This window comes from Pelodiscus sinensis, chromosome 20, assembly GCF_049634645.1.
Source record: "Pelodiscus sinensis isolate JC-2024 chromosome 20, ASM4963464v1, whole genome shotgun sequence".
Classification (NCBI taxonomy): Eukaryota; Metazoa; Chordata; order Testudines; family Trionychidae; genus Pelodiscus; species Pelodiscus sinensis.
In genome coordinates, this window is record NC_134730.1 from 11,412,263 (window position 1) to 11,437,949 (window position 25,687).

At 55.2% G+C, this 25,687-nt stretch overlaps 1 protein-coding gene across 4 annotated transcripts in view; it reads right to left on the reverse strand.

Annotated features, from left to right (window-relative positions):
* Positions 1–25,687, reverse strand: part of ITGB4 (integrin subunit beta 4) — a 66,674-nt gene that overhangs the window by 14,275 nt on the left and 26,712 nt on the right. For all 4 annotated transcript variants that reach the window (XM_075903654.1, XM_006136437.4, XM_006136438.4 and 1 more), the window contains exons 11-32: positions 24,298–24,465; positions 22,391–22,467; positions 21,946–22,157; positions 21,557–21,660; positions 21,036–21,134; positions 19,883–20,012; positions 19,546–19,668; positions 18,540–18,646; positions 17,257–17,290; positions 16,351–16,539; positions 15,768–15,871; positions 15,344–15,402; positions 14,530–14,553; positions 14,179–14,327; positions 13,901–14,080; positions 11,988–12,136; positions 9,773–9,977; positions 7,158–7,318; positions 5,330–5,510; positions 2,671–2,808; positions 1,127–1,309; positions 792–923 (exon numbers count right to left, since the gene is read on the reverse strand). In XM_075903654.1, coding sequence (XP_075759769.1) covers positions 792–923; positions 1,127–1,309; positions 2,671–2,808; positions 5,330–5,510; positions 7,158–7,318; positions 9,773–9,977; positions 11,988–12,136; positions 13,901–14,080; positions 14,179–14,327; positions 14,530–14,553; positions 15,344–15,402; positions 15,768–15,871; positions 16,351–16,539; positions 17,257–17,290; positions 18,540–18,646; positions 19,546–19,668; positions 19,883–20,012; positions 21,036–21,134; positions 21,557–21,660; positions 21,946–22,157; positions 22,391–22,467; positions 24,298–24,465 — 2,908 coding nt within the window. The remainder of the gene's footprint in view (positions 1–791; positions 924–1,126; positions 1,310–2,670; positions 2,809–5,329; positions 5,511–7,157; positions 7,319–9,772; positions 9,978–11,987; positions 12,137–13,900; positions 14,081–14,178; positions 14,328–14,529; positions 14,554–15,343; positions 15,403–15,767; positions 15,872–16,350; positions 16,540–17,256; positions 17,291–18,539; positions 18,647–19,545; positions 19,669–19,882; positions 20,013–21,035; positions 21,135–21,556; positions 21,661–21,945; positions 22,158–22,390; positions 22,468–24,297; positions 24,466–25,687) is intronic.

Genomic DNA, 25,687 nt, shown 5'->3' on the forward strand with positions numbered 1-25,687 from the left:
GACACCATGGGCCAGAAGAGTCCTTCTGGGTCTCACGCTGCTATTAGTGGAAATGTCTCTGCTCCATCACCCAGTGAGGTCCCTAACCTAATGGCTGAACTAAGAAATCACCCCAGGAGCTGATGAGCAACTTAAGCTGGTGAGTGGGCCACATGCATGGCTCTCCTTCATCTCCATGGGCAGCAAGATCGTCAGAGCCAAGACGGTGCCCCAGGTTAAGAGCGTTTTGCTAACTGTAATTGGGTATCTAGGATTTGCAGGGTGCCGACTGAGCTGTAGCAGTGCTGTGATTAGCCGCAGAGGGAGCGCCCGGCTCTCACACTCAGTGTTGCGTACAGTCACGGTCCTCACAGGCCCTTGCTTAACATGAGCATCATTTTAGTAATACCAGGAGGAAAAAATCCTACGTGGCCAGAAACCAGCAGAATCTGTTAACCCTGCGTGTAGACAACAGCAAATAAAACATCTTGCGGGCCATACACAGAGGCCCATCACTGAGCTAGGAGCTGTGCTCTGTACCCTAATCTCACAGCAAGAGGCCCAACCTCCGGATGCTGCGTTCCCACCCAACCCTGCCTGGTGGAGGAGGCTCAGCGCCCATTGCTCTTCAGGGCAGCAGCACAGAAGCAAGGTGGCAGCTCAGCCTTGGGCAGGGATGTCTCTCTGCCTTTGCAGCAGAATGAGGAACAAAACCACCGGTGGCTAGTAAATCACACTTTGGAAGGTTCGTTTTCCCGTGTTCAAAGCTGTCAAGAGAAACCAGCAAAATGCTCTTTGCCAAACACACGTACCGGAATCATCGGAGACGCTGGGATGCTTGCTGCCGGTCGGGGAGCGCAGCACGTCTGCGCTGTACATCAGGTAGCTGTCGTAGTCTTCCCCGCCCTCGGCATCAATGATCGGGATGTCGGGGATGATGGGAACTACAAGTGGCAGGCAGAGAGCACCGTTAAACCCGCTGCTTGTGTGAGCAAGGTTAGATCCCTCCCCTGCCAGTAGGACCCCCCCTCACCCAGATACCACAGTGACAGGCACCTCAAGGGACACAGACACATTAGAACACAGAGAGGGAGGGAGAGAGTTCGCCAGCCCGGCTCCCTGCACGCAGGCCAGGAAAAGCACTCACTGGACATTGGACGCCTGGGCTGCGTGGCAAGGTTGATAATTGCGTCTCGCGCAGGCCCCCAGCCGGCTCCGTTCCTGGCTTTCACGGTGTATTGGTACGGCTGTGACTCCCGCAGGTTTTCAATCAGGACCATGCGCTTCTTCGGCTCCTCAACCATCACCTTCTTCACAGGCCCAATGGGAACTGCGAGGAAGCACACACCCACCCAAGGGGGTCATCTCTCTCACACCCACTTCTCTTGCCTCCTTCCCTTGTATTTGCTCTCCCGTTTGAAAGGGCAAACGGCACACGACAGCACAAAGGCCTAGTGACGGCTCCCTTGCCCCCTCTGCACGCACCCCCTTTGGTTTGTGGTCATACAGGTAGCGCACTAGCGTTTAGCGTCTGCATTGCTTCCGACACCCCCTCACCCCCACCAGATTCCCTGACACTGCTCCCAACACATCCAGAGGGGTTGCCACAGACTGATGGGAGAGATCACTTGTCCAGGGACCAAAGGACACATCGGCTCTGGAGTTCTGACCCCGCTCACAAAGTAGTACAATGGGGCTGTTGCTTGGCCAGCAGCCTCCCTGAGGCACCTAAGGTTGTCAGCAGTGCTGGGGTACAGGCACTGAGCAGAGCAGCAGTCCTAGGGGCTCACAGCAGAGCTAGGGCCCTCCATGCCAACCCGCTGGAGGAGTCAGGCTGTCTCATAAGAGCAATACAAACAGCAGGGGTGTCACCTGCCATTGCGCGCTAAGAAATGCCCAGAGACAGGCCACAGCCAAACCTCCTGCTCCAAACTCTCCCAGGCAGGGTCAAGATCCAGGCCTTCACTTCACAGCTGGCCTGTATCAATGGGTCAAACCAACAGAACCCGCCACACTTTGTGGCTCTTCATCTGAGCTTCGTGGCTTGGGCCCACATCTAGGCATCATAGTGGGAGACCTCAGCCCGACCCCACTTCATGGGGCTTGCTCCTGCTTTTGTCACTGGGCTTCGCTCCCAGATGACATCTGCACTGCAGCCCTGCACCGGTACCTCTGTCCTCTTCCTCACCATTCCCTGAATGCACCTCCTAGATCCTGTCTGGAGAGGTCTAGGGAGCCCCCTGAGCCCAAGACACTCAATGAGGGGTGGGCCGTGGGTGTCAGGACAGAGGTGGGTGCTGTTCCTGTTCATGCAGTCAGCTGTCCTGGGTGTAACTCCACAAGCTGATAGAGAAATGGGCCTCCAGCAGGGGGCTTCCCTGTTCCACCAAGGCATCAATCCCTAGACTGGTCAAGGCAAGAAGCATCCCTACCACCCCGTGAAGTCAGATGACGTCAATGGGAGCTGTGGGTGCACAGGACCATGCCCTTAATACTGAGCTCCTGTCCTGGGCTCTGGGTCCCATCCCCACCCACCTCCCCACCAGCCTGTGCTCCCTCACTCATCGTAACAGGGCCTGCTCCCAACAGTTGGCTTGGGAGCAGTGACTGGCTGTTTCTGCCTTGGTCTTATCATCGCAGTCCCACAAAGACGCCTGCATGGGGCCATTCGGCAAGGGAGCCCTCTCTTACTATTGTCCTCGTTGACCAGTCCGTAGCTGACTTCATAGGCTGTGATCTCCCCGTTGGTCTCAGCCGGCTCAGCCCAGCTCAGCTGCGTCACAGTGGAAGAGACGACGTTGAAAGCCAGACGCCCAGGTTCACTAGGAACTAGCAGGAACAAGAAGAAAGAGGCGGGGTTTGAAAGAAGCCAGGGGGAGGGCAGGCTCTCTCCGGGTGGGGGTGATGGGACATGACTAAGGGAAACGTGGCTCGATTGGCTCAATTTGGGGAGATCTCCTGACTGACTGTGGCACCACCACGTGCTTATTTTACCCCAGCTGGTTTACAAGGTGTTGGAAAACTCGTCCTGAAGCCAAGGGTGTCTAGATCAGGGGTGAGCAACAATTTTTTGCCAGGGGCCACTTCAGAAATGTTTGAAGTGGCTCCAGGCTGCACCGGAAGGGACGTGGAAGGGGTGGGGCCATGATACTTCCCTGCTTCCCTACCCACAGACCATGATTGGTTTGGGGGTGGCAGAGTGCCTTTGCTCCCCCCTCCTCCTTCCCAGAGGTTCCCCCTAGGTGCTCATGTCCATGGCAGTGGGAAGAGACTTCGTGCACTCCCCCTTCTGCCCTCAGGCCAATCAAGGCTTGGGGGCAGGGAAGCGCACCAGGAGCACATGGCACTTCTAAGCGTCGGATGCTCCTTGCAATATGGGGGCAGGGCGGAGGAAACTTCACACACTCCCCCCACCCCCAGGCCAATCAGCTGGGGAGTGGCAGGGCCTCTGTGGGCCAAATCAACTCGCAGAGGCCCCTTTTGCCCACTCCTAGTCTAGACCCTTCCAATATGCTTATTGCTGCCCGTGTCCATGATGGGCTGTCTTCTCCTCTCCTCCCCCCATTTGGTTCTTTCCAGTTGGCCCCCTAGAGAAGGAAAAGTCTTGGCAGCCACAGACCAGAGATGGAAGGGCACAAAACGTGCCATTTGGGTCTCACACAGGGCGGCCATCTTCCCACTGCATCATCCTCAGACATTCCCCTTGGGCCTCTCTGTTCCTCTGCCACTTGTGGAGCCGCAGCCCACCGTGTTCAGCAGCACAGTAACAAAGAGGAGTCATACAAAGCGGGTGATAGGTGAGGTCACAACTAGGAGCTGGGCAACATTTTTTGAGTGAAATCGCTCTTTTGCAAATGTCTCATACATTTTTGGTGATTTTGCTGGATATTTTTGATACCTCTTGCCCCCCAAAATACTAAAAAGAGTCAAAACCTTTTACCTCAGCACTTGAAATATAAAACATTTTGATTTTTCATTTCAAAATGACCTTTTGCTTCCAAATGTACTGTCAATTTCAATAAAAACTAAATCAAAAACTTTTTAAAATGCTTGAAACCAAAGTGAAATGTTATGTTTTGGGTCAAACCAACCCAAGCCCCCAGGTTTATTTTATTTTGTATTTTTGATTTTCAGACTTGCCAGTGAACTGAAACATCCCTTATTCCTCTAGCTCCTGTCAGAATTTCATAAGACGTCCTGCTGCCATTGGGCGACAGGAGTCCTGTGACCAATATTTCACATTTCTATTTGTTTGGGTCCTTCTGCTTGTTGTTGCTGTTATGACAAGTTTTAATAAACCAGCTAGCCCCAGCTCCTGACCTGGGCAGTACAAGATGAAGTAAGATGTTCAGATTGGTAGAAGCAAATACTCTTCAGTTTATGAGGGTCTGAGCAGCTCTTGTACTGACAGCCCTTTGTAATACACTCACCCAGCTTGTTTGTAACACACTCACCCCACATTCACCTTGTCATTAACTATTAGTCCCCCCTCACCCCATGTGGGAACAGCAGGGGAATAGCGCCATTACCACAGGGGCTCGGGCTCCAGTGATAAGAACAGGATAAAACCTGGACACGCACTTGGTATGCAAGGTGCTCAGCACTTCAGAAAATGAGGCTGGATAGGTCAGGGGAGCCAACAAGGTCCCTGGACAATATGGAGGGCAACTCCGCACTCCCAGAAGGGGCGAGGCCTTGGACTGAAGGGGGGAGAGGCTATGCAGCCAGCCCCTCCGCCCCACGCCAGCCCTCAGAGTGGCTCCAGCAGCAATGCTAAACGATCTGGGACTCCAGCTGGTGCCACTGTAGGCCCCGGAACAATTGTCCCCTTTGTCTCCCTGTCGGCAGGCCTGAGATGGGAACTTCTACAAGGTGACAGGGAGCCAGTCTCCTAGGCCAGGACCACAGACTAAGGCTGGCGGGCTAAAACAAGCGGGATAGATGTTGCAGCTCAGGCTCTCAAGCTGGGTGTCAGAGCCTGAGCTCCAGCCCGCATGGCAACAGGAAAGCGATGGCTACAGGCAGAGTACAAGCCGGGAGGCTCGCCCCCAGATGCAGCACACACACTAGGAGATCCCCAGACAGGGCGGGAGGGGTTCGGCGACTTGGCCAAAGCCACAGATGATGCTGTTTCAGAGCCAGGAGCAGAACCTCAAACTGGCTCCCAGGCCTGGGCAGAAGACGACCAGGTCGTGCCTTTTACAAGACCAAGTTGTCCTGGGGACATTTCCCATGAGGCCTCAGCCTTCCACATGCGGGGCATGTCCTCTGGCCACATCAGCTGCTCGCTGGGCCCGAATCCCCACACACGCTGCAGCAGCCAGTGGGAACAAGGCAGGAAGCTGCTCACCTTCCTGCAGGGTGCGGCAGTGGATGACGTCAGAGTAGGGCCCCTCGCCCATGCTGCTGTAGGTGCAGACCTGCATCTCATAGTCGCAGTAGGGGTACAGGTTATTCAGCTCTGCCGAGGGCACTGTGGACTCGATTAGCTTGGCCTCCGACTCGGGGTCTCCTTGGATCCAGTACTTCACCTGCAAGGAAAGAGAAAACCTTAACTACGTCTCCGCTCCCCAGTCCTCCTGCTCCTCCTTCCCAGCCGCCAGGAGCCAGTATAAACCACGGGCAAATTTCATGCAGCCCACTGCCTCGGCCACCTGGAGTAACGTGCATGATGCCCAGGCAGGGTGCAATGCACCCCAGAGAAGACCAGGCACCACTGAAGGCCTATGTGGAGCACAGCCTGCACGGGGAGCGGGGTCACCGTACGTTCAACACTGACCATCTAGTCCAGCCCTCACCCAGCACTGGACTGTTCCCTGCCATGCATTTTCTGGAGCTTTGCCGAGGCTACTTTTCCCTATGCTAAGTGATGGGGTTGGACCCACTTTCCCTGGGAGACAGATTTCGCTGGTAGGAAGCTCTGCCTGCTAATCCCTCCTCCTCCTCCCAAGACCTCTTTGGGAGCACAGCAAGAACACTGTGGCCTGTCCGCCCTGGAGAAATGCAACCTCCCACCGAAGGGAAGGAGTTCTGAGTCCCCAGGAGCTTCACTCCAGGAAGCTAGAAAGCACTCGGGCACGATTAGCTGCCCCTGCACAGGAGAGAGGAAGCAAGGGCAGGTGCTGCAGGCTGAGGTCCCTGTGCCTTGGCAAAGCTGTGCTGGGGCTGCGGGCTGTCAGGCAGGGTGTGCTTCAGGCAAGGCATGAGGAGCAGTGGCTGAACTGCAGGGGTGGAGGGTTGGAGTAGCAGGACGCACAGGAGCTAAAAATCCAGGCTTTGGACAAAGGCGTGCAGAGAAGATTGGCACCGTGCCTGCCTCTCCCTAAAGCCACATGTTCTTTCACTTCCACAAACTCCAGGGCCACCCCAGACAGACAGACAGACAGACAGACAGACAGGTTTCGTATGAGAGAAGTCCCTCGCTGACTTTCCCTTATTGTACTGGAATAAGATCTGACATTCTTCCACTCTACTCTGCGCTGGTTAGGCCTCAGTTGGAGTATTGTGTCCAGTTCTGGGCCCCGCATTTCAAGAAAGATGTGGAGAAATTGGAGAGGGTCCAGAGAAGAGCAACAAGAATGATTAAAGGTCTAGAGAACACAACTTATGAAGGAAGGCTGAAGGAACTGGGTTTGTTTAGTTTAGAAAAGAGAAGACTGAGGGGGAACAGGATAGCGGTTTTCAGGTATCTAAACGGGTGTCATAAGGAGGAGGGAGAAAACTTGTTCATCTTGGCCTCTGAGGATAGAACAAGAAGCAATGGGCTTAAACTGCAGCAAGGGAGGTTTAGGTTGGACATTAGGAAAAAGTTCCTAACTGTCAGGGTGGTTAAACACTGGAATAAATTGCCCAGGGAGGTTGTGGAATCCCCATCTCTGGAGATATTTAAGAGTAGGTTAGATAAATGTCTATCAGGGATGGTCTAGGCAGTATTTGGTCCTGCCATGGGGGCAGGGGACTGGACTTGATGACCTCTCGAAGTCCCTTCCAGTCCTAGTATTCTCTGAGAGAATCCACCCAGGACATCCTACTCCTGTCCACCCACGAAACCCCCCGACCCGCCAGCCCCTTCTCTCCCCTCCCCCACTGGAGGATGGCCATCATTGGACTGGTGTGGCCCTGGTGCCCCAGGATGACGGGATGTCTACGCCTGCCCCAGGGACCTTTTCATCCCTTACCTTGTACCCTGAGGGTTTGCCGGGGGGCGGTAACCAGTTGAAGCGGATTTTCCTGGAGCTCAGAGCTTGGGCGTTCGGGTTGAGCGGGGCACCCAGCTTGCCTCTGGGAGACTGAGAGAGCTGGGCCAAGCCAATGGGGATTGGCATGCCATCCACAACCTCTGCAGTGGGAGAGCGAAATGCCACAAGGGCGTCAGTGACCATCCCGCACCATCCCTCTTCTCCAGTTCCGGCTCCATCAGGTCTTTAGGGTCAGAGGAGCAGATCAGTAGCAGAGAAGGGAAACTGAGGCAGGAGGAGGCAATGCGACATGGTCACACTGCAAACCTGCGTAAGAGTCAGGAATAGAACCCAGGTGTCCAATCCCCAAAAGTAGCCACTGAGCCACCCTGCCTCTTCTGTGATGCCCATGGGGCTTGTGACCCAGATGTGCATGAGAGAATATGCCGTCTGCTTGGCTTGGCTTTCTGGGAGCTCTTGGCTTTTCCATTGTACAATTTATGATGCTTCCAGAGCAGTTTCTCCTTTGGATCACAGTTCCATTAAGCCCCATGACAGCATCAAGTACATCCCTAATGATGACTTTAGCACTCTCTACCCCTGTGCTGCTCTCTCATAGGGCCTGCCATTAGCCATACAACCCAGATAGCCTGGCTCACTCAGGAAGGGCCCCTGATTGCTCAGGTATCTAAACCCAGGGCTGCTGATGGGGAGGGAGGCAAAGGGAGCTGCTGTCTTGGCGTCTGGCAATTTAAAAGGGCCCAGGGCCCCAGGCCACCACCACCATTACTGTAGTGGCACCAGTGGCCGGAGCCCTAGGCCTGTTAAATTGCTCACGGAGCCCTGCACGGCACAGTCCAAGCAGCACTAAGGGCTGGCAGGTTCACACTAGTCCCTAGCCCCGCCCACTTTGACCGAGGCCCCACCCCTTCTGGGGCTCCAGTGCCATGCCCCTCCAACATTGCCCAGGGCCCAGCAAAGTCTGTTGCCAGCCCTGTCTAAACTCCACAGATCCCTTTAATTGGACTCAAGCATCAACAGGGCAGTCAGTCCTATGTGATTTACCAACTCCCCCCAAAACACTGCTAACCTGCCCCTAGATCCAAGAAAACAGAGAAGCCAATTCCAGTTCAGTTTGCAACTGACACGATCCAACTCCTCTGGTCCCTGGACCAGAGATGCTGTCCATGCACGTGCCTACCATTGAGGGAACCAAAACTATAACATTAAATACACCAGTACAACATGCAAAACCTGTATGACTACAGTGATCAACCCTCTCACAACACACCTTTGAAGGTTCAGGGGTCCTACTCGTGCCTATAACAACATGTGGCATTCCTCATTCAAGCCACTAATTGCCATAATCACGACTAGGTGGGAGAAACAAGACAATCACTATGCTCTCGCATGAATGCACACAGGAAAAAGATAAAAGGCAAAATCACAGTCATAAGAATGGCCTTACTGGGTCAGACCAAAGGTCCATTTAGCCCAGTATCCTGTCTGCCGACAGAGGCCAGCACCAGGTGCCCAAGACAGGGTGGACCGAAGACAATGATCAAGCGATTTGTCTCCTGCCATCCCTCTCTAGCCTCTGACTAACAGAGGCCAGGGACACCAATTCTATCCCCTGGCTAATAGCCTTTTATGGATCTAACCTCCATGAAATTATCTAGCTTCTCTTTACACTCTTTAAAGTCACGTGTGGGTGCGCACTTTTCACAAAGTGACCTCTCTGTATCGGACTTGTCAGACCTCATTCTCAAAGGAAAGCTGCACAACACCATCAAAAGATGCAGGGAGCTTCAACTCACTATTCCGCCAGTCACTAAAACCTATGCACTTGAAGCTATGGTTTGGCTATGGCCACACTACCCAGCTTTTGGCAACACAAAAAAATCGGTGCATGAATGCTGTTTGTCGGCACATTTGCGGACAATGTACTTCCACCCCCGTGAGCGGTGTTAGCGCTTGCATGCTGACAAAGCGACGTCTACACTTGTACTTGCCATGGCAAAATGTTTGTCACGGGGAGGGGTTAAGCACCCATGAACAACACATTTTGTTGATCAATTGTAGGTGCACACAAAACCAGAGACACGGGATTTATGGCTTATTACAATAATCTGTAATCCATTAACAACCCCTTCCCCAGCTGCCTTCCTTCTGTGACTGGCTCATGGGTGTTAATGGGCCACTCTGTAAATAGTCCCTTGAAATAAGTTAACAAATCCGTTCCATCTTGTACAGAGCTGTGACACTCTGAGTCCTTTTCCCAAGCTCTGGGTAAGTGAGAAAACTTGTCTCCCTCACCAGCCGATCTTGGCCCAGTAAAAGGTCACCTCAGCCATGTTGTCTCATTAACCACACAAGGTAGCTGTCCAATTGGGCCTAAGGCTCAGCTCTGGTGCACGCTGAAGCAAGTGCATTGCCCACGGAACATCTCTGGAAACTCAAACCACACATCTATACACGTCTCTGGTGTGGTGCACTGGAACGATCCCACGCCTCACACTGCTTTTCCTGGCCTAGCATCATTCAATCTGCCGGCAGGACATGGCACAAAAAGCTGTCAATGCAGGAAAAGCCCGGCTCGCTGGCAGCATCCCCACCTGGGTCGGTGATGGTCACCGTGGTCTGTGGGTATTTGCCGATCTTGGTGCCGTACTTGGGGTTGAGCAGATCCATGGAAAACTGTTTGAGCTGGCGGTTTTGCAGAAGGGCGTCTATCTCAGTCAGCTCCAGCAGTGGCACCTGCACCTCCTTCCGCGTCTCCCCAGGCTGGAAGACCAAGTCGCCCTCTGTGAAGACGTAGTCCTAGGAGAGGAGAAGAAGGAACATGTTAAATAGCTTATTCATCTCCAGCTACAGCGTCCACGACATGGCTCATTACTGCATCCTTCCCCACAGTGCATCCAGGGAACATGGCTCATTACCGCATCCTTCCCCACACTGCATCCAGGGAACATGTCTCATTACCGCACCCTTCCCCACACTGCATCCAGGGAACATGGCTCATTACCGCGCCCTTCCCCACACTGCATCCAGGGAACATGGCTCATTACCGCGCCCTTCCCCACACTGCATCCAGGGAACATGGCTCATTACCGTGCCCTTCCCCACACTGCATCCAGGGAACATGGCTCATTACCGTACCCTTCCCCACACTGCATCCAGGGAACATGGCTCATTACCGCACCCTTCCCCACACTGCATCCAGGGAACATGGCTCATTACCGCACCCTTCCCCACACTGCATCCAGGGAACATGGCTCATTACCGCGCCCTTCCCCACACTGCATCCAGGGAACATGGCTCATTACCGTACCCTTCCCCACACTGCATCCAGGGAACATGGCTCATTACCGCGCCCTTCCCCACACTGCATCCAGGGAACATGGCTCATTACCGTACCCTTCCCCACACTGCATCCAGGGAACATGGCTCATTACCGTACCCTTCCCCACACTGCATCCAGGGAACATGGCTCATTACCGTACCCTTCCCCACACTGCATCCAGGGAACATGGCTCATTACCGTACCCTTCCCCACACTGCATCCAGGGAACATGGCTCATTACCGCACCCTTCCCCACACTGCATCCAGGGAACATGGCTCATTACCGCGCCCTTCCCCACACTGCATCCAGGGAACATGGCTCATTACCGCATCCTTCCCCACACTGCATCCAGGGAACATGGCTCATTACCGCGCCCTTCCCCACACTGCATCCAGGGAACATGGCTCATTACCGCGCCCTTCCCCACACTGCATCCAGGGAACATGGCTCATTACCACGCCCTTCCCCACACTGCATCCAGGGAACATGGCTCATTACCGCATCCTTCCCCACACTGCATCCAGGGAACATGGCTCATTACCGTGCCCTTCCCCACACTGCATCCAGGGAACATGGCTCATTACCGCGCCCTTCCCCACACTGCATCCAGGGAACATGGCTCATTACCGCGCCCTTCCCCACACTGCATCCAGGGAACATGGCTCATTACCGCGCCCTTCCCCACACTGCATCCAGGGAACATGGCTCATTACCGCATCCTTCCCCACACTGCATCCAGGGAACATGGCTCATTACTGCATCCTTCCCCACACTGCACCCAGGGAACATGGCTCATTACTGCATCCTTCCCCACACTGCATCCAGGGAACATGGCTCATTACTGCATCCTTCCCCACACTGCATCCAGGGAACATGGCTCATTACTGCATCCTTCCCCACACTGCATCCAGGGAACATGGCTCATTACCACACCCTTCCCCACACTGCATCCAGGGAACATGGCTCATTACCACACCCTTCCCACACTACATCCATGAGACATTGCTCAGTACAGTAGCAGATTCAGAAAGGAACTCACATGGTGTTTTTCTCATGCAATATAAACACAAACACACTCCTCTTTCACTTCTGCAGTATAGCCCACGTCTAGCAGGACCTCTCCCAGCTGACCCTGCTACAACATATGACCAGCGCCTGATTCCTGCTGGGAACTTCCTGGTTTATCATGGCTTTTCCATACAGTCCATTGTCACAAGCATATTGGAAGGCTGGTCAAGATGCCTAAAAGACCAACCTTTTTGCTAGCCACAGCCCAGGCCTCCAAGAAGCAAACCTGATGGGACGGACCTGGGAAGAGAACGTATGAGTTCCTGGCTCCCATTCTGTGCTCAGACTTCTAGATCACATCTTTCCCTCACTCTAGAGTAGTGAGCGTTCATTCTGACTGTGTAATCACTGGTCCCTGCTTGTTGGGCTCCATGCCACTGTGCCCACCTCCACCAGCCCCAGGGAGCACAGCCCTTACCTTGCCCTCCTTGGCGGTGAGATCCCGAGTTCTGTAAGTGACCTGGGACTTGGCGCTTTCCAAGATCTCCCGAAACACCGGGATTCTGGCCACCTGGTCAAAGCGGCTCTGAGAATAGGCGGGCTGCAGGAAGGTGATGATGCTGCTGGCTGAAAGGAGTCAGAAAGGTGGAGCACGTGAGACAAACAATTATTTGATGGAGGCTTCTTACAAACACACATACACACACACAGAATAGAGCTGGGCTCTTTAAAGCCATCATACCATCAAAGCACTTCATTGACTCAACAACCCGGAGAGGCCAGCATTCACCCTCAGTGTACAGGCACAGAGATGTGAAGTGACTTGCCCAAGGCACAGAGCAAAAAATCAACAGGACAGCCAGAAGCAGAGCTCAGGAGTCCTGGCTCCCCATGTCTTGCTCTACTCTTTAGACCACAATGGGTTAGTTTGCTGGGCTCACATCTAGCTGGAGCAGATGGTGCTATGGCCGTCAGGCGATGCATGGACTGGTTTGCCATGTCAGCAAAGAAACTGCAGCCTGAGGATTTGGTAGCCTAACAGTGCAGGTTCTAAGAAGAAAGACCAGGAGGAAAGACAGAGCTGGGAGTGACTCAGAGATTATGTAAAAGTTAAGAAAGAACAAAGGATGTCAAAGGGGAAGATCAGGGAGAAAGAACTCCAAAAAATGACAGAGCAAATAAATAGCTGGAGTTATCCCTTCACGTCCAGCTAAAAACTCTCTCCTAGCCTCATGACTCACGGCTTCTGCTGAAAGCTCAAGCCATCGGGTGGGGATGGGGCTGCTAGCCAGGACAGCCCAGGAAGGAAGAGACCAGCTGCGGGAGACTCTCCTTTCCTTCTTGCCTTCAAATCAAGATGGTCTAGTTCAGACACAAATCACTGGGCTGGATGCAGGAATCCCTGGGTGAGGGACTCCGACCTGTGCTTGGCAGGAGGTCAGATGAGGCCGGCTGGGCAATAATTTTTGAGGAGGGAGTCAAGGGCTGTCATTTTCTACGGTGGGTGCAGGGACTGGGATGGAGGTTGGATGCAGAAGGGAGCTCTGATAGGGGATTGGGGTACAGAAGACGGTGTGGGGTCTGAGAGGAGTTTGAATGAAGGAGGGGCAGGGGATTGGGGTACAGGGTCAGGGAGGGGAATGGGTGCAGGAGAGGATTGTGGGGGAGGAGTGTAGGGGAGGGTGCGGGGTAAGGGAAGGAGTTGTGACTTGGGATGGGGGGGTAAGTGGATTGCAGAGGGTTTGGATGGTGACCTGTGACAGGAGATTGGCATGCAGGAGCGGGTAGGAGTACAGGAGGGGATTATGGTCTGGAGGAGTGTAGGAGGGGGTGCAGGGTCTGGGAAGGAGTTATGACCTGGAGGAGGGGAGGCTGCAGAGGATTTGACCTGGTGCAGGAGAGGATGGTGTCCTGGGGCAGGGAGTTGGGGTGCAGGAGGTGTTGCGGTGCCCAAGGCAGGCTGCAGCCAGGAGGCTCTTACCTACAGGCAGGCTCCCTGCCTGCCACAGCCCGGCACCACTCAAAGCAGTTGGCTGCAGCGTGTGCTTCTCTGTGCCATGCGCTGGGGGAAGGGTTAGCATGCTACCCCAGCACAATCTCTCAGCTCCCATTGGCCAGAATGGGATGGTGGGAGGGGGCAGCAATCAAAGCCCTCCCCCCCAGGGAGCGGCACAGAGAGTCCAGTCACTTTGAGTGGCATGGAGCTGCTCCCTGCCTGAGAGTCCTGGCGGGGTGGGCCACGGGCCGAATTAAAAGACTTATCAGGCCAGATCTTGCCCACCCCTGGACTAGACCAAAACGGCCCTTTCTGGCCACCGAAGCTATTAAACAAGGTTTCAGAATTTCCTACCACACCCCCTTGTGCCCTTGTCACAGCTACAGGGCCTTCACCTTGCTCTTTGATGATGGTGATATTGACGAGCCTGCGTCCAATCTTCGCAGTTCCCATGGGGACATCAATGGCCTCCACTTGCAGTTGCTTTTCATCATCGTCTTCATCCCTGATGAAGAGTGGGACCCGGACGTCCACGAATTCCACTCCTTCCTGGAACTCCACCATCCCACGGGCATCTGTGCCGGCAGAGAGGGTGAAAGGGCAGAGTTGGGAGGGTCCTTCCTCACAAGCCCCTAGTTTGCCTTGGTCAATAGGCCCAGAGCTTGTCTCCTACCTTGGTCAGAAGTCACGGTATAGTAACCCGGTGTCACCTTCAGCTCATTGAAAGCCTCCTGAGAGACGTGTTTCTCTGTCGCTTTCACAATGTCCAGCTTGGCCGAAAGGGGAGCGGTGAGCACCGTGTCCACAATCGTGTGGTCCTGCCTGCAGCCCGATCAGGGGGAGGGAGAGACAGGAGGTCACATCCTGTCCCTGCTCTGTCAATCAGCCAAGCAGCAAATAGGGCACTAGTCAGCCACCAAAGCTTTCAATCAGGTAATATACGCCTACATAGACACTTGCACAGATGAGGAGCACCAAGACAAAGCAGGAGACAGACACACACAGACACAAACACTCCACCTACCTTTTTCCAGCGTTGGGCTGCAGCCTAGGAAAAAACAGACCAGCAAGTGTGAATAGCCCCTCCAAATCACACCGGGGAGCCACGAAGGTCTTTAAGTAGCTAGGGTCTGTCTATAGCGGGCATAGAGCTATGAGAGCTGCTCTGCTGACTCCAGCAGCAAAGCACCCTCTGGGCAATGCTGAGGGTAGGAATTTGAGTCCCACTTCTGGTTTTTCCCTCCAATTTTGGTCCTCACTCGGGTGCAACGTGTGGCACGTGAGTGCAAGTGCTGAAGAGCCCTGCGTACTGTGGTCAGGCAAGCAAGTTCCACACAAGGCATCTCCCTTCTTTGCCCTCCACCAGGGCTGTTCCCTACCTATCCTGCTGCTCCCTATGACCCAGCTTTTCCACATACCGTAGCAGACGTGTCCAGGGATACGGTGTAGAGAGCGTTAACCCGGGGGAACAATTCTTCCAGCTCAGAGGGGCCAAACCCTGGTACTCATTGCCAGCTATGGGAATGTTCTCACTGCCTTCAGTGAGATGTGATTAGACCCAGAGCATTTTAGTCCCATGTACGGAGCCTGAGGTAGTCCAGAGAGCCCATAGTGATGCCTTTGCAGGGCCCATGGCACTCACATCATAGTCCTAGGGGCACCTCTGCACCCAGCCCACTGGGAAGGATTACTCCAGAAACAGCCCATGCAGCGCTTAGGTGCCCCTCGAGGTCAGAGATCTGACCACGGTGCCAGAGCTGGGAGTTTGGAGCCTGATTGCCCCCAGCCCTTCCTTATTCCAAGCCCCCCTCCATCCGCCCTGTCCCTGGGTCACTCACCTGAACTTGGTCTGCTGGAGACTGTGGGCACCAGGGATGTGCTTGTAGACATCGTTCAGCTGTAAGGAGCAAGGGAACATGTGACAGCCCCATGGGACTCTTAGCACAGTAGGCACCATGCTGCCAGCAAACTGAGCAGACTCCACTTAGTTGCCTCCCTTGCTACAACCCCGCCTTCCTGCCCACCTTCTGTACCATCCCAGCCAGAGAACCCAAGGCCTCTCCCTTCTCTGTACCCCCCTTGGCAGGGAGGTAACACGCCCTTCCCTGTGCACAGAGCACCTCCTTCAGAATCCACCTCTGTTTCCATCTATTCCCAGCCCAGCTGGCTCCCTGCGTTCCCAGCCCTAGCTTCAGCAGTGGCAGTGCCTTGCTCCTTCTGCCTCAAATGGCAAACCCCAGAGGTAGTGGCTTGGCCCCTTACGTTCTCCTCCACCTCCTTGCGCAGCTGCTCACATTCGCGGCTGTCTGGCTTCATGAGGTTCTGAGTGAAAAGCCGGGCCAGTCTCAGCGAGACGCCATAAGGAACTGGAGAAAGGAATCCCCAGTTAGACCCCTTCACTGGCCACCCGAGAAACCACCCTGTGAACAGCTGGGAGCCAGGAAAAACTGGGGCCTTGGTGGCCCAGACCCCCAGCCAGCGGCATCCATGTTCCTGGGCTCAGACCAGCCACTGCATGCAGTAAGCTCTGGGCAAGACAGCCAGAGCCCGAGCAAGGCAGGGAGCTGGTGAGAAGCTGTCTCAGCAGCCGCCTGCACTAACAGCAGGGATGCTCGTGGCAGCTGGCCTGGGGGAACCTCGCAGTCACTGCAACAGAGCCGGGATACATTGTGGGGGGCAGGGGTCGATCCCTTGGGAGTGGGGGAAGAGAAAGGGAAGGGGTGTCTCCTTGTGGGGGCTGTTCTCCTGGGAAAAGAGCTGGGGACAGCGAAGGGCCAGGAAGAGACCCCAGGGGAACCAAACCCTCTTCCCCTCTGGCACTAGCACCCCCTGCGTTAGCGCTCACTCAGCTCCTTGGGGTTCGTGGCGGCGTGGGCGGAGAAGCCCGGCTTGTGGACGTTGTTGTTGATCTTCCAGCGGACGGTGTCTCTGCCCTTCAGAGAGCCGCTGCGCACCATGGGGGTGTCCAGGTGGTCCAAAGCCATGAGGCTCTGCCGCAGCATGTAGTGATCCTCTTTGAACCCGACGGTGCGGCCTGTGGGGTTGGGGGAGCAGGGTAAAGCCAGCAGGCTCCCCGGCTCATGCTCTGCCCTGCACTCACGCAGTGCTGGTGGGAGGAGCTGGACTGACAGACCCTCTGTTTCTTCACAGAGCAGGCTGCCCCATCACACTGCCCTGCCCTGCCAGGGAGTCTGACTCCACGGCCCAGCTCGTCCTCGGCCTCTCTGCCAAGAGGCCAGCAAGGGGCCCATTAAACCCTCCCTCCTCACAGCAGCTGCAACCTCCTCCTGGCCCCTGTGAACTTACCCCTCCTGAGATCACTGCCCCCAGGAGAACCTTCCTGGAGACTCTGCCTGGGGTCCGGGGCTTTGCCCTCAGGGATCGTTACTCCACGTGACAAGCCCAGGATGCCAGCATCCTCTGCATGGCTCCGGGGGGGCCCAAGGGCAGTGAGGGTGCATCATGCCAGCCGGGCCCTTACAGAGGATGAGACGGTGCCCGCTCAGCTGCCGTGCTCCAGGGGCATTCGAGCAGCAGCCCCAGAGCAAGCACACGCCGCATGGAGAGCTCAGCCCTCCAGTCTCCCACCCAGGCCTTCGGGTGATGGTCTCCACTCAGCACCTTTGCCCTGCTGAGCCTTTCCCGCTCTGGAAGGATGAATCCTACTTGGGGGTCTTGCTCTCGCCCACCCCTTCCCTTCCCGTCCGGACAGGAAGTGCACCCTCCCCCCCGAACCACGTGATGCTGGTACCTCGTGCACAGCAGGGCAGCAGGGCCAGGCAAGCCTAGGAGATAAAACAGAGAAATGTGGCCTGGAGCTCCTCGGAGCACAGTGCTGGAGAAAGCTCCCCGTGCCGCCAGAGGGGCTTGATCAGCAACAGGAAGCCATGGGGGTGACATGGAGGCAATTCACAGGGTCTCCATAGCAACAGCTGCCGACCCCAGGTCACTAGGAATGCTGAGGCCATGTCCCTTTGCTCCCCCCCATCTCCCGTAGCCCCCAGGCCATCCTGGCCTGTGCACGACAGCACCACGGGGCACAGCTTCAGCATGTCAGGCTTCCATTCAAGCCTGGCCTCTGGGGTGAGGGCAGAATCCCCCCCCCCCCCACACACACGTTCATGGAGGGGGCTGAGGCCACATGGGAGAGACATCTTGTCTCCTTCCCCCACCTCCGGCTGAGCTTTGGTCCTAGAGAGAACCTATGTGCCCCTTTGGCCCATGCTGCATTTGGCTCAGTGTATGTGTGTGTGTGTGTGGGGGGGAGGATGTGTGTGGGGTCTGGTGTGTGTGTGTGTTAAATACAACAGAGCCAACATGGCCTCTACTTTATTAACCCCTCCATTTGCCTAGCAGCTTCCTTGGCTGCAGTTACTGCTCTGGAGACACGGGAAAAACAACCCACATTTGATAGCAGACCCAAAAAACTAGTGGCTTAATTTAAAAAAAAATCATCAAGAAAGTGGTGGATTGTGTATAAACAGAACCTAGCGTCCTTTCCTCCCATTGGCCTGCTCTGGCTCACAAACCCAGCCATCGTTAAACACCCCGGTGGCCCAGCTAGCTGTGTTGTTCCACGTTTTTTTGTGGTTGTGTGGGCAGAACACTGCCTGAGCTAACCACGTGAGGGACGCCCAGACACCTGCCCACTAAACCACAGAGCAACTGTTGCCTCATGTGGACAAGCAAAAGCGCGTTGACCCTAAGTGGGACACAGCCCCGGATGTGCCACGACTTTTGGTACGTTCCGGCTCCAATCTCCCTCCTACTGAAGCCACTGGCAGAACTGCCCTCAGGTCCCACAGGAACGGGCCCTCTTTCCCCAGACCACTTTACATGCAGCCCCTTTGGCTTCCCAGCTGGATCGACAAAGGCATGACAAGGCCTTCAGGAAAGTGTCTTCCGAAAGCTAGGCAGCGCCAGACGGGTCTGAACTGCTGCTTTCCCGTGGTCGGGTTTCAGTCTCCTCCTGTGCCTGCCACACCAGCCCTGGGCGCTTGAGTGCTGCATGGCACGGCGGGACCCAGCTCTCACCTTGCAACAGGCACAGTACTTCCAGCAGAGCAGCAGCAGCAACCCCAGCAGCAACATCAGGAAAATGAGCAGGGGGATGAGCCACAGGAAGCCTCCCGGTGGGCACTCTGTAACCAGCAGCAAGAAACTAGCAGTTAGCAGGGGCAGCAGCAGCCTGGCACGTCCGGGGTGCGACAAGAAGGGGAGGGAAGGGCAGCAGAGCCAGAGAAGGGGGAGAGGGGCAGGCCAGAATTCTCCTGGGGATGGAGCAGTAACATCCCTGCGACTGCCCCAGGGACTCGCTCAGAGACTCCCACAAGTGACAGGGAAGGGGGTGGAGGCTGCCAGCTCTTCACCCCTCTAGCGGGTAGCCAGTTCTCAGCCAGCCTAGGGCAGGGGGACTGAAAAATGCTCCCCACTGGTGTCTGTACGGTGGCCTGGTGGGATGAACTGGGGGGAATCTCAATCCAGCTCCCAGTAACCATCCCTGTGGGCACTACCAGCCCCTCTGCTGGCTCTCAGCTGCGTGACTGGCCGACCAGATCCTTTACCATTATTTCTACCACGCAAACCAGGCAGGTGCTTGGGGCTGGACACGGTCGGAGGCTCAGCATGGGGGTGCCTCAGTATTTCAGCTGGTTGCTGTGGGGTGGGCACCCTCTGTAGGGCAGGCAACCAGGATTTGCAGGTGTCCTTGGAGACATGAGCTGCAGGCTGAACAAGGCTTTCAGCCCTGAGGTGGCCCCTCTAGGACAGCGTGAAAGAAGCTTGCGCCTTCCCTGCCCTTGCTGTGTTTGTGCTGTGATGGGGGAGCAGCTCTCGTCCCCTGGGGTGCTGCCTGACGCGTCGTGAGGAGAGAAGTGGCCACTAGCATGGTCACCGGAGGAATCCCAGACTTCGTGTTTGCAGTCCTGACACCGGTGAGGGGCAGAGAGGCCGAGCTGTGATCAGCGGTTGGCACGTGCACAAGGCCCTGCTAGCTCTGAGGTGTAGCCACATCTCTTCCCCGCACCAGTGCCCCGCTCACCTTTCTTCTTCTGCACCAGGATGGTGTTGTTGCGCATCGTGCTGGGCTCCCCTTCCAGGGTATAGTGGTACGTGCAGTCATCCTCCTCATCCTGGAACGAGCAGTGCTCGCTCACCTCCTTCGCTGCAGAGAGAGGGGACAACTATTCTCATGGCAGGATGCATCCAGAGGCTTCAGTTGCGATAGGGGCCCCACTGTGCTAGGTGCTGTACACACACACGCACACACACGCACGCACATCTGGAGGCAGATGCACACACGTGTTCCCACAAGATCCCTGCGGGGCTCGAGGAAGTCACAGCACATACACACAGAGCTTTTGACGCCTGCTCAGTACCTTTTTGCAGTTCGTCCACCATCTGGATCTTGTAAGGGCAGTCCTTGCATTTCTGCCCCTTCTTCTCCCCGGTCCCCCAGGCCTGGCACTGGACACAGCTTCGAACATCCTCGCACATCCCCAGGAAGAACTGCACGCCAGAGACACGACATCAGAGAGTGAGGGGGGCAAAGGGAGAGGGAGGGACAACACTGGACTCTGAAGGATGAGCATTGGAGAGAATCCATGTGCCCTCATCTGCAGAGTAGGACTGGGGGGCGGGACTAAAGTGAAAGCGTGTGGAGGTGACATGCAGACTGACTCTGCAGAGAAGGCGAGTGGGTATCCCGCTTAGGTCACTTCAAATCCCTTCACAGACTCCAACCCCACACAGCCTGGATGCTTTTCCTTTGGCGCCTGGAGGAATCTGAACCCAGATCCAGATTTTGGCAGCTGGCTCCTAACGTCTTTAGTGGGCAAAACCCAACCCGACGGCAGATTCAAATGGATGCACATCACGCACACAGTGGGTCAACAGACAGGCGCTGGTTCACAACGGTTTGACCCAGAGCTGATCTTTCCCAAATGTCGGAGATATTGAGATCTGGGTCCTGAATCAGTCCTATCCTAGTGAAATAATCTACTCCGATATTCTGCCCTGCAATAGCAGCACTCATCTCAGGATTGCCAAGAGCTTTTGCAGACATTATCAGCCCAATTTCCCATGCTCCTGGGAAGTAGCTAAGTACACTGCTCGTTTGACCATTGGGAAAACCAAGGCAATGAGAAGTTAAGTGTGTCAGAGAATCAGAAAGAGAAGCCAGGAGTGAAATCCCAGATGTATGCTCCAACCACTAGGCATGTTCCCTTCCTGTAAGTGCATATCTTGGTACACTGCTTTATTTATCAGTTTAAGAGCTCCTGTGAGCTAAGCAAACTTGGCTGAGAGCTTCTGTGGCCACGCTAGCCCTGATGACCTAGAATGGAAACCCAAGGAGAGAGCAGATCCATCCCCAGGAGATTGCATCTGGCATGGGTGTGTTCTTGGCCTGGGTTAGGATTCCCCCCGCAGCCCTCTCCAAAGCTCCCTGCTCTCCTAGGGGCTCAGGAGCCAGGCTGTGAGCAGCGCTCAGGGACACATTAGATGTATCGGTCTCTGACCAGTGGGCCTTACCAAGGACTGGATGATTTCACAGGTGGGATCCATGTATGGAGAAGGCTTGTCACAGATGCACCGGCCACACTCGCATCTCCCACGGCCATTGCAGATCCCCTGAAGGGGTAGAGGGGGTGCAGATCAGCCTCTGACACTAGTGACAAGCCCTCCCTGGTAACAGAGATCTTAGAGCAGCAGCTCCTCTTTAGCGTTGTCCTGTCACCTTCTCCCCCCATCCCACAGAGAGACCAGATAAAAATGATAACGTCCATCAAATCCTCATGTGTCAGGGCAGGAGCTGATCATCAGCTGGGGTCAGGAAGAAACTCACTCACTGGGTTAGGGAGAGCACTGTGCTACCCACAGCTGCACTTGCTTCCCTCAGGTCATCCAGTGCCCCAGCTTAATTAGACCCGATTTCTCTCTGACCCAGAACCCTTTGAAACCAGGGCCCCAGGAAAGTCAGTCCCAACCTCCATTTAACTGGCCCCGCCCGCCCTCCCACACCCAGTGCTGGCCCCGGCGGCGAAGTAACCTACCCCTTTGCTGTCGATGCAGGTGTCATTGCTGGTGGGACATTCACAGCCTTCGCCCCCCCAGCCGCTTTCACAGGCACACTGGCCCATGTAGCAGCGACCGCGGTCTGCGGAGAAAGAGCAGGTGCTACAGGTGAGCGCTGCGCAGGGCAGCATCCCTGGGGGATGTTCCTGCCTTCAACTCTCAGACCCACCGGCCACCCCAGCCGGATCTCCCCCCTGCACTGTAGGGCATTCGCATATTGAGTTGAAACTCACACCGTGAGGGGAGTGAATGGCAAAGCTCAGTGGCTGCTCCATCCCGTTGCAGCTACTGCTGCCTGGGAGCCCCTGCGGCCAGCCAGCAGCCCCGTCTCAGTGGGCAGGTGCCAGCCGCTCATCTCCTGACTCACCATTGCAGAGGAAGCCGGAGGTGCGCCGGCACTGGAAGCTGTCGTACTCGCAGTAGTCGCCGTCATAGCGTTGGGTCAGGTCCTCGGAATAGCACTGGCATTTCCCACAGAGGCACTCGCCCCGCCCCGAGCAGGGCTCCGAGTCGCCAGGCCGGATGCAGGCCTGGTTGTCGCTGGAAGAGGCTGTGGAGCAGTCACACATGTCCCCTCGCCTGGCAGAGAGACACTCACTGTGAGTCCTTAGAAGGCAGAGGCTCCATGGGGGCCCGTCAGGGGCAGATCCCTGGCGTGGGAGCAGGTGGGGGGATATTCACATCCGCAGAGACAGCTTCGCGTACAGGGGGAGGGAGCCTAAGCCAAGATCTTTTGATCTGCACTGATAACTGAAGCCTGGAGGGGGAAGTTTCCAGGACTGGACCCTCAGAGAGCTAGACAGGATCCTTACCAGCCTGGGTAGCAGGTGCACTGCCCACAGACAAAGTCCCCATTGAAACTGCACTGGGACGATCGAACCATCTTTTGCTGTAAGGGAAAGAAGGGGGCGTTACTGGTCCTCCTCAGGAACTCGGACCCAATCACACGTAACGAGGACTAGCAGGCTCTAGGGCAGGGGTGAGCAAAAGAGCCTCCGCAGGCTGGATCTGGCCTGCCAAGTGGGTGGATCCAGTCCATGGAGGCCCTGCTGCTCCCCCGCTTCCAGGCCAATTAGGGCCAGGGGGATGCGTGAAGCTTTCTCTGCTCTGCCCCCGCCCGGTGAGCAGTGCATGGCGCTTCAAAGCACCATGTGCTCCTGGCCTAATTGGCCTAGGGGCAGTGGAGTGAGGGAAGTCTCCTCCCACGTCAGGGGCATGGGCACCTTGGGGGAACGTGGGGTGGGGACAAAGGCTCCCTGATCTCCAGACCAATTATTGTCTGGGGGTGGGGAACCCGGGAATATTTTGGCCCCGCTCCTTCTAGGGTTACCAGATGGTTAAAAAAAAAAATACCGGACACACTTGATCTCAGATCGGGGGGGAGGAGACTGGCCAGGAGGGGAGTGGGGCTGGCTGGGAGGAGATCGCGGGGGGGAACTGGCCGACGGGAAGCAGGGCTGGCTGGGGGGAAAGCGGGGGGGGGGGAACAGGCTGGGGTGGAGCAGGGCTGGCCCAGGCACATGCAGATCCTGGGGTGCTGCCTGTCCCATGCCCAGTCTTCCGTCTGGCCCCGGGGATTCCATCCCACCCCACCCCCGCTCCCTTCCTCTCTACTCCGTAGTTGCGTACTGCCTGGCTGATAGACATCTGCAACTACGTACAGATACTCATGAGAATAATAAAAACATCCGGTATTTTCTCAATTTGTTGCCCAGACAGAAAGCTCAAATGCTGGACTGTTCGGTTCAAAACCTGGCAACCCTAGCTCCTTCTTCTCAATGTCCTGCCCCTTCCTGTGTGGTCTGAAGTGGCCCCCGGCAAAAAATGATCACCCACCCTTGCTCTAGGCATGTGTATGGGCAATAAAACAGAGGCAGTTCAACAGGGTTAGGCCCTGGCGGGCTGCTGCTGCTGCTGCTATATTCACCTGCATCTCCACAGGGACAGGTGATCACAGCTTCCATTGGTCAGGAAGGGCAATCCGTGGCCAACAGGAGCTGTGATCCCCATTACCTGTGGAGGTGCAGGTAAATAGGGTGGTGTAGGGGCCTGCCAGAGGCTCACCCTGGCAAATCAGATCCAGAATTTGCCCACCCCTGCTCTAAGGGCACTAGGACCCTCTGCTGATGGCCCCCTAATATGAAGAAGAGAGAGGAGGTGAGAGGATGGGCAGATCTTCAAGCGAGATGCAAGGGGAGCTCTGTTTACCAGGTTCTGTACCCATGGCTCTGTGCATGGGGCTGTAACAAAATGTCTCCTTGGCCTGATCAGGAATCTGTTCCACAGGAAACTGGGAACAATGAACTCACTTCACTTGGGAGGCCCGGAGACTCTGCCCGCAGCACCCTGAGCAGACCCACCTGTAAACTTATTCCACCCATGGACCCTCAATGGTGAAACAAACCTGTGGCCACCAAGCTCTTTGCAGCTGATACTATGTGGCTCACTCCAGCCACTTGTGTATTTATGGCAGCGGCAAAGGCAGAATTCCTGCTCTGAGAGCACAAACTCCGGCCACCTGAGCTAAAGGAGAATTTCCATTAGCCAGTTGCTGCCAAGGGTATATGACACACAGTTGAGCAGGAAGGATTCCATCCAGGAGAGGGCAGTGGCGCGCTCGCACACTAGCCAATTCATTACCATCCCTGTCTGTGTCAGAGAAGAAAACCTCCCGGGATTCCCCCCGGAAGCAATGAGCGTGGGCATGCAGCCTCCATACCTGTTCGCAGGGGCAGATGTCGCAGATGACAGAGGCCTCAATTTTCAGGCTGTCACTCAAAGAGGAGGGTTTCACATGGATTTCCCCCTGCTGGTCTTCCTCGGGGAGGTTGCAGACGTGCTCCCCGCCCACATATTCCTGAGCTTTCACATGCACCTGGAAGCGGCCCTGAATGGAAGAGACTCATCTGTTAGTTGACAGTGTCCAAACATCCTTCCTAGATCCAGAGGCTGCTCTGATGGATTTGAACTGGTGGCCTGAAGGTGACAGGCTAAGGGGACTGCAAAGGGAATGATGGAAATAGCTTATTTAAAAAAAAAATTCCCATCTCCTTTCCAGGACAATAAATGAATCGGGGGCAACTCTCTTGCCCTGGCTGTAAGATACCTTCAGCTACTATTCCTCTCTATTGCAGTAGCGCCTAGATCATAAATGCTAAGGGCAGTACAAACACACCACAAGACTGAGCCTGCTTCCAGGCACTTAAGTCCAGCTGTTACTCTGAGAACACCAGGAACATGTTGGTACCAAAATGGCTGTTAATTTACTCAAGACAGGAAGGATGGCCCAGAGATTGGGACACTAGCCTGAAACTCAAGAGACCTAGATACATTTCCCTGCTGTGCCAGAGACTCCCTGCATGGCCCTGGACAAATCACTTAGCCTCTGTGCCTCAGTTCCCTGTCTCTAAAATAGAGATAACAGCACTGCCCTACTTCCCAGAGATGTTGCGAGCATAGTACACAAGACAGAGGTGCTCAGACATCGTGGTGATGGGGGCCAGATAAATCTCTCAGATGGAAGGCATGAAGGGTCTCGTGGAGCGCAGGATTTCAGGAATCACTTTTCAGGGGCTTGTTAAATCAAGTGTTAAATAAGCTACAAGATGTTGCCTGGGATTTTACTGATGACATTGCACTGTTTAGCAGTTCTTGGTGAAATCACTAAAAACCACTTGGGAATTGCATTCACAAAACTCAGAGGTGCAGGTCTCAGTGTACAGATGTCAACATGTACAAGGGTGAAGTTACTTATTTAGGACACTGGTTAGGAGGTGGCCAGATTTCTCCTCATCTCCTGAAAGTGGAAGCTCTCGTTAACGGGCAAATGCCCCAGTCTGAAAAACAAGTGCAATCTTTGATAGGTTTGGTTAATTATTACTGCCGATTCAGGAGCGTTTCAGCGGCACTGTGTCTGCTATCATAGACTTGTGCAAAAGCCAAATAAAAGCTTGAAGGCTTTGACAAGGTAAAGAAAATCACGTCGGAAAAGCCTGTTCAAATTTTGACAAAATGTTTTGGACTACGCACTGGTGCATCAGACACTGGCTGGAGTGCAGTGGTGACACAAACAAGGGAAAGTAACAAAAACCATCCATTGCTGTCATAAG